This window comes from Lagopus muta, chromosome Z, assembly GCF_023343835.1.
Source record: "Lagopus muta isolate bLagMut1 chromosome Z, bLagMut1 primary, whole genome shotgun sequence".
In the NCBI taxonomy this organism is placed as follows: domain Eukaryota; kingdom Metazoa; phylum Chordata; class Aves; order Galliformes; family Phasianidae; genus Lagopus; species Lagopus muta.
This window is the reverse complement of record NC_064472.1, coordinates 39,986,875-40,006,482: the sequence shown is the minus strand read 5'-3', so window position 1 is coordinate 40,006,482 and position 19,608 is coordinate 39,986,875. Positions and strand designations below refer to the sequence as shown.

At 36.4% G+C, this 19,608-nt stretch overlaps 1 protein-coding gene across 1 annotated transcript in view; it reads left to right on the top strand.

Annotated features, from left to right (window-relative positions):
- FRMD3 (FERM domain containing 3) overlaps nucleotides 1-19,608 on the top strand; it is a 139,808-nt gene that overhangs the window by 73,196 nt on the left and 47,004 nt on the right. Inside the window, 2 exon segments of the mRNA XM_048930868.1 lie at nucleotides 3,913-3,955; nucleotides 10,952-11,030. Of these exon segments, the coding sequence (XP_048786825.1) occupies nucleotides 3,913-3,955; nucleotides 10,952-11,030 (122 nt within the window).

The following is a 19,608-nucleotide window of genomic DNA, read 5'->3' as shown; positions in this document are numbered from 1 at the left end:
CATCTGGCTCAGCAATTATTTAGAATCTTAGCTTTGTTTTAGGTCAAGCTTGTACTTGATTCCACTGAAACAGGAAATGGAACACACATCTTTGCACTGTAGAGTTGCTGTCACAGTGTGGAGGAAGAATGGTATGGGAATTATAATTTATGGCACCTGATGCCTTACAAGGCCTGTGAGAGCAGATACTGAACATTATGTGTTCCTTCCTTTCCTCTTTTTCTTCTAAATGCCTTATTCCTGTGCTGTAGTGAAACCAAAATCAGTCTTGTCTTAGCTTTGCGGTAAATTACCTCATTTGAAGCAGCTTACTGGTTGCTGTATTTTTGCTAGAAGCACATTAGCATTTGCAGAGTTAAATCCGCTTACTAGAATGGAGCTTGTACCCTTGTGTGGTGTTCTTGCTCAGTGAAAACTCTTAGTACATCAGCTACTCAGCATTTGTAAGAGGCACACACCTGGCCTCACTAATGACTACTCAGTGCCACTTAAATTCTGTTCAGAGGTGAGGGTTGCATTTGCAAAGTAAAAATTACTCTAGTCTAAAACACAGTTTGCAGTTGCAAGGAACCCTTAGTGGGAGAGCCTGCAGTTACTCAAGGACAGATGCAGAAAACAGTTTTAAGCATATTGCACAACATCAAAGGTGTAATATTTTGCTTACTCATAGCTGGCACTTGAAGCATCAAGAGTAAGTAGCTATCTTTGTGATTGACCTTTAGTATCTCTAAATGACTTGCTCTCTGCCTTCTGCTTCTGCAAGGGCATCTGGCTGACCATCCAGATACCCAGCCCACATTCAAACTACTTTCAGCAGAAGAGGTTAGAAGTTAATGTTGGGCATGAGTCTTGTAGCAAGCTCTTTGGTAATAGGTGCTGGCTGGATTAGAATTAAAGTCTTCTATACTGGATGAGGATTGTGTTACTAGTGTGCCATCTGGGAAATGAGAGACTCAGCCACTGCAGGAATGCTTTCTATTCATAAGGGTTGGAAAAGACAACTATGATTACCTTGTCCAATTGTCACCCATCACCAGCACGGCCATTAACCATGTCCCTAAATGCCATGTCTACCCTGTTGAGAAGATGTAAACCATCTTCCAATTAAGAACCCTGTGTTGATGACTGTGAAATTTATGAGACAAATATGAAGCTGTCCTCTCCCCCCCCCCAGATTTGCACATTTCTCTAGGAAAAAAAAACAAAAAAACTTGTAATGGGTTCCAGATTTAAGGGTGGCTTAATTTGCTAATTTATTTTATTTGTCTTATGAGATGCCAGCTGTAAAGAAAGTTTGAAACACCTGTGGTCTGTTCCCACAAGACAGTGTGGTATATGGTAGTGTTGAGACACTTATGTAACTGAAGATCTAAAATGGTTTTAAGAAGTTGCTCAATAAGCTAACTGAAAAGGAAATGTTACATTTTCCCTTCAACTGTTGATTTTTTCTTCTCCAGAAAAAAATGTAGAAAAAAGTTTGGTAACAAAACATATTTTGTAATGAAAATGCTTTCCAATTGAAATCTGCTGCAACAAACCTTGAGTGAATTTATAGGATCCTTAATCTTGTCCTAGCTATAACAGCTTATTAATCTTGGAATAAATATAGCATGAATATGGAAGAGATGAGGCACAATTTTTAATTATTAATTTTTAATTATTAATAGTTAACTCTGTGAGACTTGAAGATAAATACTTGAGGGAAGATCTTTCCTACAACTAAAATTGAAATATGCAGACAAATATAGGGGTGGGTATTTTCAGAAGTGTTGATGAGGTGTTTATATTCCCCTGACAGTCAGATGGCACTAGACACCTAATTGCTGTGTCTTTGAAAATCTCCAAAAATCATAAAGTAACTACTTAGTTTTCTGGAAGATTTGACTGAATTGCCTATATATTTCCATCAACAGAGGTCACTATGGAAATCTGAGCTTCTAAAAGCTTCCTGTCAGTTCCCTGACCTCCAAGTGAAAATTGAGACTGCTTCATTGTTCCATTTGCTCCATTTTTAACCCACAAAAGCCAGGCCTTAGCGAAACATCTGTTCACTTCTGGAAGTCTGGTGCATGAGGAATTTTTCTGTATTTGTACACCCTGTTTTATATGGTGCTCAAGGATATTTTCCAGTACTTGCTCCATTCAGTTCTTAAATCCCTTAATTAAATAAAAAAGATAAGTGCATTAATTATTTTCTCCAGCATGCCCTTTCCCTTATTCATGAACTGTGAAGATTTCATATTTGCAATTTTATTATTATTTTTTTGTCTCTGCTTTTTATTAGAATAGGTAATTGACTTCTTCAAATAGCCATAGGAGCAGACCTGTGTGCTGGTATTTCAGCTTGGCCTTTCAAAAGAAAATATCAAACAAAACGTGGCCTGCTCTTACTGGATGAAAATATTGAGAAGCCTTCTGATTCTCCACTCTCTGGGAACATTACGGGACTATTCCTTGTCCAAATTCTCTTTTCTATCTGACTCTTCAGTGAGAACTGTCTGGATCCTGGTGATAGTGGGGTGGGCCTTTTGAATAGGTTGAGGAAAGTAAATTTGCATCTATGCATCTTAAGTGCTTTACTATCTGTTGGTTCTGATCTATGAAGTACTGTATCAAATTTCTTTAATTACCTTTTTAAGGACAACCATTTCCTCCACACCATTCACTATTCTTCAGGGCAAGATAAAGAAATAACACATCTATGTGATCTGGAAAAGAGTCAGATGCGCTAGACATTTGATAAGTTTGTGATCCAGGCGTTATTCTCTCACTAATATTTCATTCCCTCACAGCAAAAAGAAATACACTGAGCAGAAGGGAGAGGGAGAAATTGTGTAAATTTTTTTTTGTTAGTTGGGGCTTGGGATGTGGGCTTTGTTTTGTTTTGTTTTATGTGAATACTAGGTTTCCCTAAGTCTCACAGCTGTAAGAGAGTTTCAAACAGAAGTATAATAATGCTTATCTCCAGATCTTCAATATTGCTGTTAACTGTATGTGAATGTTTCTGAAAAGCCGTAGAATTTGCCTTTAAAGGCATTTCAAATATTACACACGGTCATACAGTTACGAAGTTTTCTTCTTGAAGTAGGATTTAGAGCCACAATGAAAAGGGTTAAAAATATAGCGCCCTCCCGCCCCACTCCCCGTGGTCTAAGGCCCTCCAGTGTTGATGCTGCTTACTAAAGCTGAATAGTACACTTTTTGACCAGCTGCTTCTGCAGCACAGATCTCATTTTAGTGTGGAGATTTTTTGCTTACTGGAAAAATCCTTGTACAAATGCTTTTGGCTGTAGTCAGAAGTGGTACTTGAATATCAGCATGTTCTTTTGTCAATCAAGACATCCTCCTGAACAGTTCAGCTAGTGTGAGCAGGAGATGTGGTAAGGCTCTTAACTGAAATGTGAGCCTACTTTTATGTCACCAAAGCATTTGGGTTTATTTTCCAGGAGAGTGAAAACTGAACGTTTTCTTTCCATTACAGTACTTCCCCTCGAAGTTAGAAACTTAGGTAGGCATTCTTACCTCTCTGTTGCGCTTTCACTGTCCACAAAGTAAACATTTTGTGGAAAATACAACTTTTGGATAGAAGGAAGTGTGCCTTTCAAATTTTCAATTCTTCCTAGAAAAGAACAACATTTTGTATTCTGAGAATATTGACTGAAATATATTATTTATACATTCTTTAGTTACATAGGGTCTGTAGAAGACAGCAGTAATGAACAGGAAATGTTTATGTTTCTGAACAGTTTATACAGTGCAATTACAGTATAATAGCAGCATGGAGGTGGCTTTACCTTGTGCCTGGTAAGAGAAAAAATGCTACTTCCCATTTTTTATGCCACATATGTCTTCAAGGATTTTGTTGCCTCCTATGATCTGTATTAACCTCTGATCTCCGCTTTGTCTTTCCAGCACTGGCTTGAGCCCAATAAGTCCATCTTCAAGCAAATGAAATGTAAGTGTTGAGAGCTCGTGTTTTTAATGTGGTTTTGAAATGCTCAAAGTCTTTTCTGTGCTTCTGTGCAATATTTTAGAGTACACTTTATTTATTTCCTGTTGGAGAGAGGCCTTTCATGGTCTATCCAGAATCTCTGTAAAACCTTATTTCATTGTTTTTTCACAACTCTGCACACCAAGAGCTTTACCTTATTGTGCAAGGTAGGAGCTAGAGGCCAGCTGACATTTGTGGAGTGGCAGATCTGGTGAGGAAAAGACTTGTATCCTGTGGCTCTCTATTTCAGTCAGCTTAGTCAAGCACTGGGAGGCGGCAATGAAGCATGGAGTGTGACAATCTACTGTGATCACTGTTTTGTTGTTGTTGTTGTTTATTTGCTCATTTGCTTGCTTTCCACATCTCAGTGCTTCCTGCCAATGCAGAGCATTAGTTTAAGATCACTGTTGCAGATAAATAAATTTAAGTGCTAGGTAGCTGTGAATTACTGCGATAGACAAGGAGAAAATTACAACCTTTTTTTTTTTAATAAAATAGAAATGCATCATTTATCTGTTTGAAATGTTATGATCTGGCTCATGCTTTCCGTTAAATGGTCCAACTGTGAAGACCTTGTCATTAAACAGAGGTACTTCAATACTCAGAATACATCCAGCAGCAAAGGAAGTTGTTTATTTGACTGTTGCTGGAGACTTGATTTAGGGCTCTGGGAGTTGCATCTTGTTCAGTAAAAGTTGTTGTCTATCAACTTAGATTCTGAAATGAAGGCAGGTTTTACTCACAAACCTCTTTGTAGGCAATTACTTTGTTTTTAAAGTATGAATACAAGGAATATTTTATTTGGGAGACTGCTTATTTTAAAATGAAATGAATCTAAAGAGATTGTCAAATATGTAAAAACAAACAAAAACACCTGGGTGGAGGATGGATGGAATTCTCCCATTAGTGCTACAGTGTATATATTGCAAGATGTGCATACATACGCATATTCATGGGCACTAGCTTATTCACTGTGTTATGGTTCATGTGTTTAGTGTATGATGTTTTAGGTAGCAAGAGTGCTGTGCTTTTATAGCATAGCAACATGTTCAGGAGCTCTGCCAACAGATGCACTGAGAGTGTTTTGATTTATTCAGAACAACTCTTGTCTGTGTATATGTGTTGCCTAGATGTGATTGATGGTAGTTAATAAATTCCATAGATGTTGTGATGTGATGGACTTATCAGAGGGCCTGTGTGGCTTTTGTGGTAGAATCCTAATCAAAACTCTGAGGACTGAAAGCAAAATGTTAAATGAAGTGAAATAGTTGCAGCTACTATGAGGTTATTTATCACTGTGGAAAGTCTATGTCTCAAGAGCAACAACAAAAAGAATTAGAGACCAACAGAGGTGTTTTGTTATCATCCTAAGATTTGGGAAATAAATAGAATTAAATGTGCAGTTGGCTTTTCGTGAGCAACTTTCATTTTAATACTAGTGTAGCTTAATTTTATTTTTTGTAATAGATGAAGGACTTTAGTTTCTACATTAGTGCCTTAAGGAAACAAAACAAGTATATATACATCTTGTATACATGTATAAATAGAATCCATGTATATTATGGATAAATATATATATCTCTTCTACAGGTTTCAAGAATGTTTTTGTACATGAGGAAGCTCATTTTTCTAAAAATGCTACTGTATTAGTATAGAATACTAAACAATTTCTAAAGGCACACATAGTTAACTTGTATTTTGTTTACAAATATTCATTTACTATGAAAATACTTAGAAGCTGGTTTATAGATCACCAGTATTAATTTAAAAAGTGTCACAGTCTCAGGTGATTCAAGTGAGGACTGAAATTAGTAGCAGGGAAAGCATGAGAACTGAAATGATGAAGGGACTGTAAAAGAACATGCATTAGGTATATCTGACTTTTGGGAGAAGTGGTTGCAGAATGCTGTTCAAAATGAGTATGTTAGATGGAGGTTTCCTTTTCTTTCTTTCCATCAAGGAATTCAGAAAACAGTGAAATGATGGGTTTTGTAAGAACAGCTTTTCCACACGAGAACAGCAAAATGAAGAGCAGTCTTTATTTAATACTAATGATTTAAAATATTCTATATTCAACTGAATACTTGGATTTGCATATGGTTGCAAGGTATTTGGATACATGCAGCAAAAACGGAGAAATGCTGCATGCTTGATCTCAGCTACCATTTGTGGGAGACTTCATTTTCCCCTGCACAGTAACAAGTTTTTCAGTGTATGGCTCTATCATAGCTGTGATGCTTAAATTGTAAGTCTGTTTCTCAACCATTTTTACTACTACTTTTCTTGAGAGGGAAATTTATTCTCTGAGAAGTGTCTTGAATGTCAGTTTTGTTTGTACTGGTTACAGCACATTGTTTGCCACCTGTAAGTGACAGTGATACTGCTGACAATGTGTTTAACAAGTCTTTATGAGGTTGCATAAGACAGTTATGTCTCTGTGGTTCTAGGTAAAGCCCTTTTTAATCCAGTTTTTATGTTCTTTTGTGTGTTTTATTTTTATTTTTTACTGTTTTTCTCTCCCAGATGCTGGCAGTAAAGTTCTTCTGTTTTGCCAGCTTCTAATGTTTTTATACTTATTTTATATCTAGAAGAGTCCCAGTGTAAGTCTTATTGGTCACTTGAGCACTAATATTCATAAAGAACAGTTTTGCCATCCACTCTATTCTCCCTCTTTTGCCCTATTCATTTTTAAGGTTATTTGTATAACAAGTATGCAACTATCCTGTAACCACTTTTGTGAGAAATAGCTAACTGTGTGGGTTTTGTTCTTGATGACAGTGGAAAAAAATCAGTCTTGCTTTTCTGTATTCAAAATACATGTTTTTCCTACTGTTTTACATCTCAGATGATCTGAGAGAGTAGTGCAGAAAAGATGTTCTACTGTATCATGCCATTGGAGTGTGCTAAGAGACTTTAATTTCCTTCAACTCTAATGCTATTGTTAAATGGGCAAATAGCTGAAATGAACTGGAGGAAACAAGAATGCAGGTGTAGAAATGAACTGCTGAAATCTTTCTTACAGATTCTTAAACTAGTTTCCCATGGATTTTTCCATGCCTCAGTACAAATCTGGAAAGAAAAAAAAAAGAATTTAACCAAATATGAGGTTTGTAAATACATGTGCATTGAAAGAAGGAAGTTTAAGTGATTCTTTGGGCACAAGCCTGAGTGCCCTATGTTCTTTATCTTTGACTCCATGAGGAATTAATAACAGAATTTGAAGAATTATGGTAATTGGCTGATGAAAATCCTTCTTGCCTGGTGTTCTACCACAGCTAATTAAATGTGACACAGAAGACTCCACAGTTGGAGGTCTATGACAGATTAGCAATCTCTTATACATAAAATAAAACCACTGAGTAGTGGTCTGCCTTAAACATGCTCAGGCAGTTATGTAGATAAACATCTGATTTACTTAGTAAGGAAAGAGATATATGGAATCAGCAGCATACGTAGCATATGTCCTATGGTTCTCCAGAGGTCCCTTTGTAGTGGTAGTTAACATGAAGGTAGCTGGAGTATACATAAATATGTATTGTACAATGAGCGCTAAATGTTGGTGAGATAATGTAGTTCAGAGAATCTACAACAGGAAAGGGAGATAGAGGAATTTTTATGCCATGTTGTGTCCACAAGGTTATGAAGGTAACTTAAACATGTGTTTTTGGTACCTGTGTAAACTCCGTGTTTAATAGAAAAAAAAAAAAAAGAAATACTGCCAAGATAGATCTCTGCTGAGGTCAGTATTTATGCTGGTTGAAAAGCATGTTGTTGAAAAAGAAGAGGAATCAAACACTTACAGAACTTGTTTCAGTCAGGGTATTGGAGGTTTGGTTTTCAACTAAGAGCTCCTTACTGTTTAATGCATACTGGATAGTTTCTCTTAGTTAAAGGCAATCAAAATCTTAAAACTTAAAATCTGTTACCACAAAAAACTTCGCATGCTGTGTGTGCAAGCTCTTTCATGGGGGTCTAGGTCAAGCAGTGGAAGGTTTCAGCATTTGACATAATTAAAGTAAGTTTTATTCTTTTTGGCCATCATCTTTTATGTACTGTTAACACATAATCAGCCAAATTAATAGTCCTATTGCAACAGATTTTACAGTCAGTACTATTCTAAGTGAGAAAATCCTTCAAAATGATTTTAACTGTGAATCTTTTTTAGTAAGAAAGGAAAGTTTGCAGTGGTAGGATGTTCTGAAAAACCCTTGGGCATTTCCCTACACTAGCTGCTCCTTATCTGATAAAGGATCCATTGGAGAGAAAAGGCTTAGAGCTATTATAACCCCGATTTTATTCAGACATTCAGCGTTGAAGAGAAGTTCTGAAAATTGAGTTCTGTTTTGGGAAGGTTTGTTGTTGTTACTGCATCCACTTGAGTAAAAGTGAGAAAGTAATTTTAATTTCAAGGAACTGAGGAATTGTTAGATTTGACAATCTCATTTTCTGAGCTGATACAATCCACTGACTATCTTGCTTTTCAGGGCAATATACAGAATGAAGGAATGTGAGGTTCTCTTTTGCGTTTCTCCACTGCTGTAAAATCTGTAAGACAAAGGCCTTTATAAATGTTTGCATATCTCTGTTTTGGTTTTTGTAGGAATATTATGATTATGATATATTTTAAACTCATGTTGGAGAAGAAAGTGTTGTACGTGTTTTCTCCCTCCCTCTTGCCTCAAATGTTTGTTGTGGCTTATTTTCTAATTGAGAAAAAGGGCCTGGAAAAGAAAATCCTTTTTTCTTCTGTAGGTGAAGGTGCCCTGTAACACTTCTAGAGCTTAAAGGAATGCATGGTGTCATATTCTTTCTAGTATTTCAAATTGCAATTTGGGATCGTGCTGTTTGTGTGTGTTGCAGAAAAAGTACATCTATTTAGCAGGCAGCTGGAGCCTTGTTTTGTATTATTTGCTGCTCTCCTGAGGAGGAGTCTAGGAAAAGGCTTCAAGTTGGCTTCAAACTACCTTGCCCAGTCTCCTGTGCATTCTGAGTGTTTAAATATACTTCCACTGAATGCTGCTGTGCTAGAGGGACAACATTTCTGTTATAAACTTAGCTATTGACTGGTTGTGAGCTTTCTTTGGTCTGATACTGTTTTGCACAGGGAAGAGTCATTATTGCTTTTCTGCTGCTGCCACAAATTACCAAGAGTTTGGTTCTTCTGCCATTAACTTTCTTTGCTTTTTCACAGTCGAAGTTTCATGTCACTTCATTGACATAAAAATTTTGCTCAAATTTTTAGGGTCTTTTGTAGGCTTTTACTAACTAGATTCTTTCTGCATCCCCATTTCAAGCAGAAACAAATTCTATATCTATCAGGACATTTGAGTATTTTTCTTACTGAGGAGTTTTTCTTAACCATTTAATACAAGCTATCTCTTCTGTCAAGTTGTCTAAGTGGAAGCACATTCTGAAAGTGCAAAATTTTGTCCCTTGCTTAGTTGTAAGAATCCTATGAAGAAGAGATAGACCATTTAAAATGACAAACATTATCTTTCACTTTGTCCAGGTAATGTGACTCCTTCATTTTCCTTCATGGGACACTGAGTTTAGTTTGAGTTTAGTTGTCCTTCCTACAGGGCAGGAAGGACATAGCAGTGTTGGATGTTTTACAGAAAATTTTCAATCCCTTTAAGACAATAATGACATAACATATAAGATGAAAAAGCCCACAGAAGCCTTCATCCCTATGATCTCTCATGAGGTAACCTGTAGATTTGCCTGTTACCATGACTTGTGTGATAGTGCAGTAGTTTTCCCTCCACACCATTTACTTTTTGAATTTGCAGGATTTTCCTTCTTATTTCAACAGAAATCTGAAAAAAAACACAAATGTTATCAGGCTACAGATAGTTCTGAGTGCTATCCCTACCATGCCTGATACATTTTTAAGCCCTCAATGTGGTTTTCACATTTATCTTTTCCTAACATGATATTTGAAAGATGTCTCTTTCATTAGAATAATGGTGTTTTATTTGCTTTCAGCTCCTTTTGTAATCACCAAATGATTACTAGCTTTGGGTTAGATGGTATCTTGAATGCTATCAAAGATACAACAGTAGGATATAAAGCTCTGTTCATTAATGTAGAGCTGAGAGACACAGATTGCTTACGTTAAATCTTTTCTGTAACTGTAATTTTCTTCCTTTCTTTTTTCCTTTTCCTTTCTCTCTCTCTCTCTCTTTCTTTTTCTTTCTTTCTTTCTTTCTTTCTTTCCTTCTCTCTCTCTTTCTTTCTCTTTCTTTCTCTTTTTTCTCTCCTTCTCTCTCTTACTGTTTCTCCCTCCCTCCCTTTCTCCCTCCCTCCCTTTCTTTCTCTCTGCCTTTCTCTCTAAGTGTATTAAGTGTATTTAAGGCCCATGGCTGATGTGATAGAAGTAGATAATGGGGTCTTATTAAGTACTGAAAGCAGAAACAATTCTTTCTCTAAATTCCTTAGCTAAAGTTAATTAATGTTTCCTTCTATTTTTGTTATCTTAGCATTATCATTACCAGAAATAACAATTATTCATAACATCTTCATACCTTACTGTAACTAGATAAAAATTCTTCCTGTTCATAAATTGCCAAGAGAAAAAAAAAAAAAAAGAAAAATAAAAATAATGAGCAGTTCAATTTTTTTTTTGTTTTTTTTTTTTTGGTACTGCTTGTCAAGTGCAAAACCATGTATAAATTGATTTGCGTAGATTGCTTGCATTTTGCACATCCTTTCGTCTTTGTCATTTACTTTGTTTTTTTAACGTGATTTTATTTTATTTTATTTTATTTTATTTTATTTTATTTTATTTTATTTTATTTTATTTTATTTTATTTTATTTTATTTTTTTAAATTCCTGCCTGATTCTTCAGAGCTAACCTTCACACAGGCTTCTTCATAGGACTCTTGGAGGCCACTTCTTCAGAGCAGCTAAGGCAATGTTATTTGCTATTGTTCTCATGCTTTTTCTTTATGATTTTTCAGCTCATCCACCATATACCATGTGCTTTAGAGTGAAATTCTACCCTCATGAACCCTTGAAGATTAAAGAAGAGCTCACCAGGTATTATTTTTTCTGTGCATTTAATGTGAATTCTTTTACAAGTTCAAACTAAGACAGCTTGTAGGATAGACTAGGGTTCTCATTGTGCTGAAATGCACTGTTTGCACTATTGGTAATCTTTTTTTATTTATTGTATGCCTGGGGACTTTTAAAAGTAGCTTAAAGGGACTTTTCCTAACATACAGAGAAGTAGTGATGCCGGTAAAGGACTTTCTGAAAGAGAAGCAGTGATCAGTGGTTGGCAAATATTACACTAATTTCTGCATGGAAGGATTTTGGACTGGAATAAGTTTCTTTTTGTTTCTTAGGTTTTCTTTTGTATGTGTCTGAAACAAGCTGTGAGTTTAATTCAATAACATTTCTCTTTCAACAGGAACTTTGAAACTTTTTCTGTTTTTTTTTTTTTGTTTTTTTTTTTCCATTTGAAGTGTCTGTTGATTAGAACCAAAAACCCTATAGTATTTTTAAACTGTGAACCAACATTCTTTAGAAAACTGATGTAGAATTGAAAAATATTTACAGTTTTAATGTATAGCTATGTTAGAAGTTTTGTTGCGTATATAGAATTTTCCAGTGCTTTGGAGATACACCTGTGCAACAATTCAACTGCACTTATTGAATGGGATTTCTGTCCTTTCTTCTAGCCTTAGTAAATATTCCGTGACTCTGCTTATTTTTCAAGAAAGTTATTGAGGAAAAGAGGTGGCAGCTTTTTTGAGCTCTGCATCAGCTGTGCAGGACTGTATGTCTCCCTTATCATGTTGATAGTTAGCAGGTTGCACCGCTAACTAGTGTGTGTTATAGAAGTACAGAGCAATGAAGTTATAGAAGTACAGAGCAATGAAGCACTTGTTGTTTTGGGATTTCCACTGACACTTTCGCCAACGCTTGCAAATTCTTGTGTTCACAAGTCACTCTGTGAATAGCAGTGAACCCATTATCCTTGATCTTGCAGTTAAAGTTTCAGGAACAGCTTGCATTCTCCTGAATGGTAAATTTACAATTTGTATAGAGCAGCTGGAACATCCTGTTCATATTACAACTATTTATCTCGAATCACATTTAGCTGAGGGAACAGGTTGTAAACCAGGAAGTCAAGGAATTTTCAGTATTTGTTAATGTTTACCCTTGAATGAATATTTTACTTTTCATGAGACATAGTTTACACTTTCTAGGACTTGGATGCTCACTCAGGAGAAGTTTCATCAAAACACAAAGCACCTTGAATTAGCTCACTGATGTATATTGTGCTGTCAGTATGTTTTAGTCTTTGCTAGAATAGTTTAAAAACCAATTTGAAGTCAATATGTTGTTTGAAAAATATTTTTTGATCTTTTGTTAGAAGTATTACTAATGAGGCACTAGATTGTCTAAAAACAGAGAAATAATCTTTTTTTTTTGTATATTCTCCTACTGTGCATGATGCATTTGTGTATCTGATCAGCTTTCTAGTTTCCTGTTGTTGCTGTTTAGAAAGTTTTGTTTGTTATCTGCCCAGGTCTCTTACACAATAACAAGGTATGAAAGTGCTCATGAAATCAGCAAGTAAAGTGTAAAGTCTTGTAAGTTAGCACTGAGAGTCTGCTTCATTGATTAAAGGAGGAGGTCAAATTCAAGATAATGCTCTAAATTGATTGGAGTTTTTTGGTTTTTTTTTCCTCTTCTTAATTACAATGACAAGTGAAATACAAGAAGAATGCCAATTAATATTTGACAGAGGGCAATTATGAAACCTGGATGGCTGATGATCTGTTCAGTATGTTTTTTTGTGGCAGGGGTTGTTTGTAATTTTATGACCTCTGCCCTTATCACGTGTTCTTTGCAGCGTGTGCTTAAGATGATCTGAAAATAAATTAGTAATATTGCCACTCTTTGACTTAAAAGCTGCTGAACTTCATAACTGTATTTATGGTCAGATGAGTCACAGTAAAATTGTGCATTTACATTTCTTTCTGTACATGCCTAAACGTACCACAGAGCAGTTCTCTTCCTTCAGAAATTTGATGGGTGCCACAGTCCCCACTTAGGTGAAGAAATTAAAAGACAGTGGGACTTATCCTATCACATTTTCATATTACTGTTTTATTCAGAATATTAATTAACCATTTCTAAATACCCCAAGTGAATTGTTGTCAATATATTCTTTGTAAAAGCCATATATGGGTAAATCTTCAATGAAGTATCTTAGAGACATCAGGGAGATGTACAGCTGGTTAAAAGAGCTGTATTTGATATAAAAATCATATATTTGGCACATGAAACTGTGTGTATGGAATAAAGTGTATAATTTCTGTGAAGACAGTATGAAGTAAAGAGTTTCAGACATTTCTAGTGCGAAGAAAATTGAATATTCTCCTCCTTGGATTACTGCTGCTTCATTTCTCACCTGCCTTGGGTAGGATGGACTGTAATCCTTGAGGTATTCTGTTGTTTTACTGCTCTGTAGGAGATGTTTTTAGAAAATTAACCTAGCTGGAGTCACTTCTCTGTCTATAATATATGGGAAAAAAAGCTGGAAGAATCTGAAAGTATGTGCACCACATAGTTGGAGACTGGGAATGCCCCGGGAAAAGCACTGAACCATGCAGTTGCCTGTCATTACATTTAGTTCCACTGTTCAGGACATGTGTGAATACTGTTAGTCACATTATACCATTCTACTTGCTTTCTTTCATCTTCCCTCTTTTTAATTAATGATAACTTCCATGCTTTTGGAATAAAATCAATGTGTGCTGCAGGATGTTAAAGGACTTTGAGATAAAGCCGTGCTAAATAAGAAATTCTGTGAACGTGGAATAAAGTTTCAACGTATTCCTGGACACTGAGGTTCTGTGTGGTCCTTGATCACTGTGTACTCTGCAGTTGGTTAACGCTACAATTGAGTGTGCCTCTGAACTTAATTTCAGGTGCACTGGAGGCTTAGCAGATTGCAATGCAAACAGCGAATGCAAGTTTTTGAATAGCTTGTGTAACCTTTTAAATAGAAATACTTGAGTGATAAGTATTACATATACATATCTATCATCACTATACATAGTGATAAGAGTTGGGGGGGGGGTCTCTGCATTACAGACAATCTTTCTGAGTTTGACTTCTGTCTCAGGTAGTATCTAGTGACCTCAGACTTTTCTGAATGATAAATCCGTAGTTTTCTTACAGATGATCTGACAGTGTTATGGACAATATGGACTCAGATCAAAACACCTCAGTTTTTGAAAATAACATTTAACTGACTTCACTTAATATCCCTAACTGAGATTAATAACTACAGTTTTTTAATTAGGCAATAGCAGTATATAAGCAGTATAATAAGGCTCTCACATCTCACTTGTTTCCTGCGACACATACCTGTAAAACATAGGTTCTATTTCTTTCTCATTAAATCAGCATCTACTCTGCAACCTGTTTTCTGACGTACTCTCCACGGGGCTGGGTGGACTTGATACATAGACTTGTAGTATTGTTAATTTTCTTTACTCTTTATTTTGCATCTTTTTATCTTTTACTGCACTGCATGTCGGTTGTTTTTGCATACAGCATGAGAGTCTTCATGGAGAGAGCATACAGGATTCACCGTAAGGGTTAAGATTATTCTTCTGGCTTGACATGCAAAAATGTAAAATTGCTGTGAAAGGAAGTTGTAACTACAAAGGCCATTCAATCTGCTGTACAAACAGCATCCCAGTGCTCTTTCTGTAAAGCGCAGATGTTTTTGCTCTGTGCCACTCTTCACTATTCTTTGATCACAGGTCAGAGCCTTGGGAGGGTCCACAGCTGCGTAAGCATGAGATGTTGCACGTGAACAGATTGCGAACACACAAGGGAGTGTGAACAGATGGGTCCCAGGACCCATTGCACATGGGCACAGATTTTTACTGTTTACTTCTTTTCAGTGTTCTTGTTTAGATAATAAATAAATCAGTGTTTTTTCTTTCTTATCTAATAAAGTAGCCCAAGGACTCATGCCTTGCTATCTCTAAATCCTTACATTATACTGTGTATGCATAATTAAAATGAGAAAATATGAAGTCATCTGAGGTCCCAAGGGATTGATCTAAAATGCTGCAGATAATACGGTATCAACAATAATCCATGTTTATTGTAGAAAAAACGGGTCATGGGTTAGTAGCTTGTGGAATTAACCAAAGATGGATTATTGCTACTAGCTGTCATCAGGCACTTTTTTCCTAATCCATGTTTCCTAATCCAAGCAGTTCTTCAATCACTAGGCTGTCATAAAACAGTGTTATAGGTACTTGGTACAAGAGAAGCAGATGAAAAATGCTTTACTGGAAATCATATAAAATAGCAAAGACTGTGGGGAGGTAAACATGGCAAATTAAAGAGCCCTGAGTGAGCTGGTCTAACTGAGGAAGAACAGTACTGCTGCATGCATGCAGGGCTTAACTAGCCCTGTTGCAATCAGCTATACTTGATGCTGCTTTTTGCTGGAAAAGCCTGGCACATTTCCCTCCAAAAGTGGCCATTAATGCTTCTGTGGTATTTGAGTATCAAACTACATATTTGCAAGATTAAAGTCTTGCAATAAACTAATCCTTCAAAAAATGAGCTAATATTGGGTAGACCTGTTTTGCAGTAAACTGCTCCTGATATAATTTAGGAATAACTCTAAACGCTCTAAATGCTCTGATTGCCCTTCTCAGCTATTCTGAGACAGCTGAATACAATATACAATACACATTGTAATGGTAGCTATTCCAAAGCTTCTGCAAATGCACTTGTCTGTTTTGGCTTTCTGGGGTCCATGTTAGTAATCATCCAATGAGTTTATGGCTTTGGTAATATTGGACTCTCAGTGAAATACCATAGTCTTAAAAGTGAATGAGTTGTTAGTAAGAGCTTGCAGCTAGCATTCAGGGTGGAAAAAATAAACAAGAAAATTAATCCATTAGACTTCTGGATTTTTTTGGTGAAGCTTGTGCCCATGGTTCAAGCAGAGCTGGGAGGTTCAGAGTTCCTCTTGTGACTCTTAGGGAAATGCAAGAGAACTGAGAAGATGCAGCTCTGCATCAGAAAAGAATCTATTCCTGTGTTATATTGAGGCTTTTATTAATCTGCTATTCAAAATGAAGGTGTAAACTGTTTCTTCCCATTCCTTTGTTCTTTAATTGTTTCCCATGTAACCAGTGTTGTCAAGCAGTTGGCTAAACAGTAATGTTTCAAGCTTTTTCCTTTTCCCAAGGAAAGATCATGTGTAGTAATGCAGACCCTGACCAGGTCTAAAGCCAGGACAAGCCCATTTATTGCTAGATCCATGTGGTAGTAATCATCACTTTTTTTCCATATTTATTTATTTATAGAAGGTGATACTATTGATTGAGACCTTCTCTGAGGCTTTTTTACCAGGAACGGTGCTGAATTTTTAGCGTTAGAACAACATCCCTCAGAGCATGCAAAAAAGTTAGTGATTCTTCCTAGAGATGCTTGTTAATGGAAAAGACAGTTAAGCACTGTCATGAGTTTATGATGTTTGGTTATTGGTATTCCACATCATAAAATCATGTAGTCCACTGGTAGTTAAAGAGTTAATGCTCCAGGTCCAGGTACCGTCCCAGAAGACAGCAACTACTACATCTCCCCGAGGACTGTTCGCTGCTCTGTTACCATTTCTGCTCAGGAGGAACAGGTAAAAGGCCTTGGCATTCCAATCTTATTTAGTAAAATAATTTGTTTCTCTTCAGATCATTGCAGCTGTATTGTTTTGGGCCCATCTCTCTACCCTTTTTCCTTTCCAGGGTGCAGATCCACGGGTCTGTCTGCCCTGCTAGTCACAGAACTGGGCCAAATCAGCCTGTAAACTGTTGACAATCACTTACAGAAGTAAATTAACAAGGTAGCTCCTGCTACTTTTGCTGTTAGATATTTGTGGGTGGATCATACAATTGGCGTTTTCTGTGTGAAAGGGGATAGATTGATATTTCTCATGTCCGAACGCAAAGATCATGTTTTTAAGGCATGATGACAATGTTCCTAGTTTCTCATTTCTCTACTAGGATTTGGGTTATGGCTAATTAGGTGAATTGAAAGGGCAGCTGCTGTACATTACTGTGATGTGCTTATTAATACGGACATTTTGTAAGTGTTTTGAATAAAACTGTCACATCTTTCCATAAGAACAAGAATGCAAAGTCATGATCTTTTTCTACCCATAAAAATTCACTTCCATTAGGTATCTTCAGTTGTGCTTTTAGAAATCTTAACAATTACATGCCTGCCTCTTCATTTTGATAATTTTTTTTTGGAGTTGTTACTTGCACATTGGCCTTACAGTTTATTTTTTGGACTGGATAGCACTGTTTGTCTCGGCAGCTTTTTTTGTCAGTTCACTCATTGTGTAAGGTACTTTCTTTCATATGCCTTAAACAACCTTCTGATTGTACTGATGTCTCTGAGCTCTGTTACTGGAGGATTTGGTGATTAGCAGCTCTTCATTCACCCTTCCCACTGCCTTCACTGTGTCATAAGACTCAATTTTGTTCCCCCCTCAACTCTCCCTGTAAGGGGAGCTCTATCCTCTCACTTGTTTTAGTTGTTCTCTTTATCAAACTCAGCTGTGTCTTCTGTGAAATGCAGAGTAGAGGTAGGTATAGCATTTAAGGTGTGATTACACCAAGACTTAAAGAAATTGCACAATGTCCTTCTGTCTCGTTCTCAGTATTTTTCTCAATGTCTCTCAATTTTTGTTTTTTTTTTTTTTGTTTGTTTGTTTTTTGGCTGCTTCTGCACACTGAATTGATGATTTCAGAGACTATTTGTGCTGAGTCCAGGAGCTATCTGTCAAATATGAAAATGTGTTTAATAAACAGTGAATTGAATGATTGCTTTTCTTTAAGCTATCAAAATACTTCACAAATATTTGTAAGTAGGCAAATAATACATTTCTTTAGAGAATATATATTTTTACTATTAGCCCTACTATCTAGGTGGAATTGTAAAGCAAATAACAGATATCTCTTAGTTGTAGTATTAGATACTAGCATGTAGTAATTAGTGCTTAGGTTAGATTCATATACTTTGTCAGGAAACTAGACTTCAAGCAGCATAACTGATAGCTTCAACTGTAGAAGACAGGATGCAAAATTGTTGTCCAGGCTGGTGTACATAAAGAGCTCATAAAACTCTGTGAGGAGGGCACCCAGTCCAGGAATAAACAAAGCCTTTGCACTCTGCTCTCTGCACCTGAGTATTCAGTGTAGCTTGGGAAAGAGCAGAACAGTCAAAGCCGGACATTACTGAGACTAAATTTTTTGAAACTTTGTGGTGTCTCTCTAGACACCCATGTCTACTGGCAGGGAAGGTTGTGGCAGCTCTGGGTGAAATGCTTGTTACTGTAATAGAATGAGTGAAGCAATTTAAACACAAGATAAAAAAACACAAAGTAGACAAACCACAGGTTGTAATTGTGGGAAAGCTTTCTTGCTTCATTGAATGTCTTAAATAGGTGCATAAACAGGTAACAATTAAACAGTTGGAAACCTGATACCTGAAAACAAGAATAGACGTTACTGACCCTGCATCCACAGTTCCAGAAAGAATTTGGCTTAGAGTTGAGTCATATTTATTGCAAACAGATAATAGATGGAAATGAGGTTATTGGATGACAGACGATTGTGAACATAAATGCTAGAAGCATAAGTTTATTGGCTTGCTGGTAAGCCTTAGTTCTTAGTCAGGACTGTAAATTAGGCTATAAATTGTGCTAAAGCCTGCAAAAACATAGTGGTGGAAAGACACAAGAAGCAGCAAAAACAGATTGAATCTGTAAGTTATTTGAATCTGTTGAGTGTAGGCAATTTTAAATACGTACATAAGCCTTACTGAAGTAAGTAGTTAGCTGTTTGCTGACCTTGGAAATACATTACTTTATGAAGATTATAGAAAACGTCTGAGGTTGAGACAAATTCTTGCAAAGCTTACAACTTTGACTTTCAGTCCAAAGTGCATTTATTGCCTTTCAGGAGAACTCCACAATGTCTAGGTTTTGTTCTAAACTGTCCTAGCTGCTATGCCAGAAGAAGATGAACAGTATCCAGTGCAGTTTGCTCTGTGGGTGATCTCTGAAAAAAAAAAAGGCATTTATAATCTGCATGGATATTAGTATTTTTCCCTGCCCTTTTTCTGAGCTCAGATGCTTTCCCGGTGTCCCAGCCAACAATTTTTCCAGTCTTTATTGGGAACTGCGATCTGTGCTGCTTTTTCCCTTTGACTGCTACCTTCTGTCTTTTAAATGGTTTTTGTTCCAGGAGTGAAATCATTCTCTGAAAGTGCAGTATAGAACCATTTGATTAAAGTTTCTGAAAAACGTCAGGGCACAACTAGTTTTTTTACCTGGATTTTAGTGGTCAAATGCACGCAACAGCACAGTAGCATGGAAATTTAGTGGCAGAAAAAAATGTAGTATTCTTGTTTTAAAAATTCTTAATGTATTGAGAATGTATGCGAAATGAAGCAGGAAGACAAGTGAACAATTTAACAGATCCTGGTTCCAAAACAATTGAAACATTGCAAAAACAAAACCCCTTTCATTTATGGGAAAATATAAACAGAGCTACTTCTT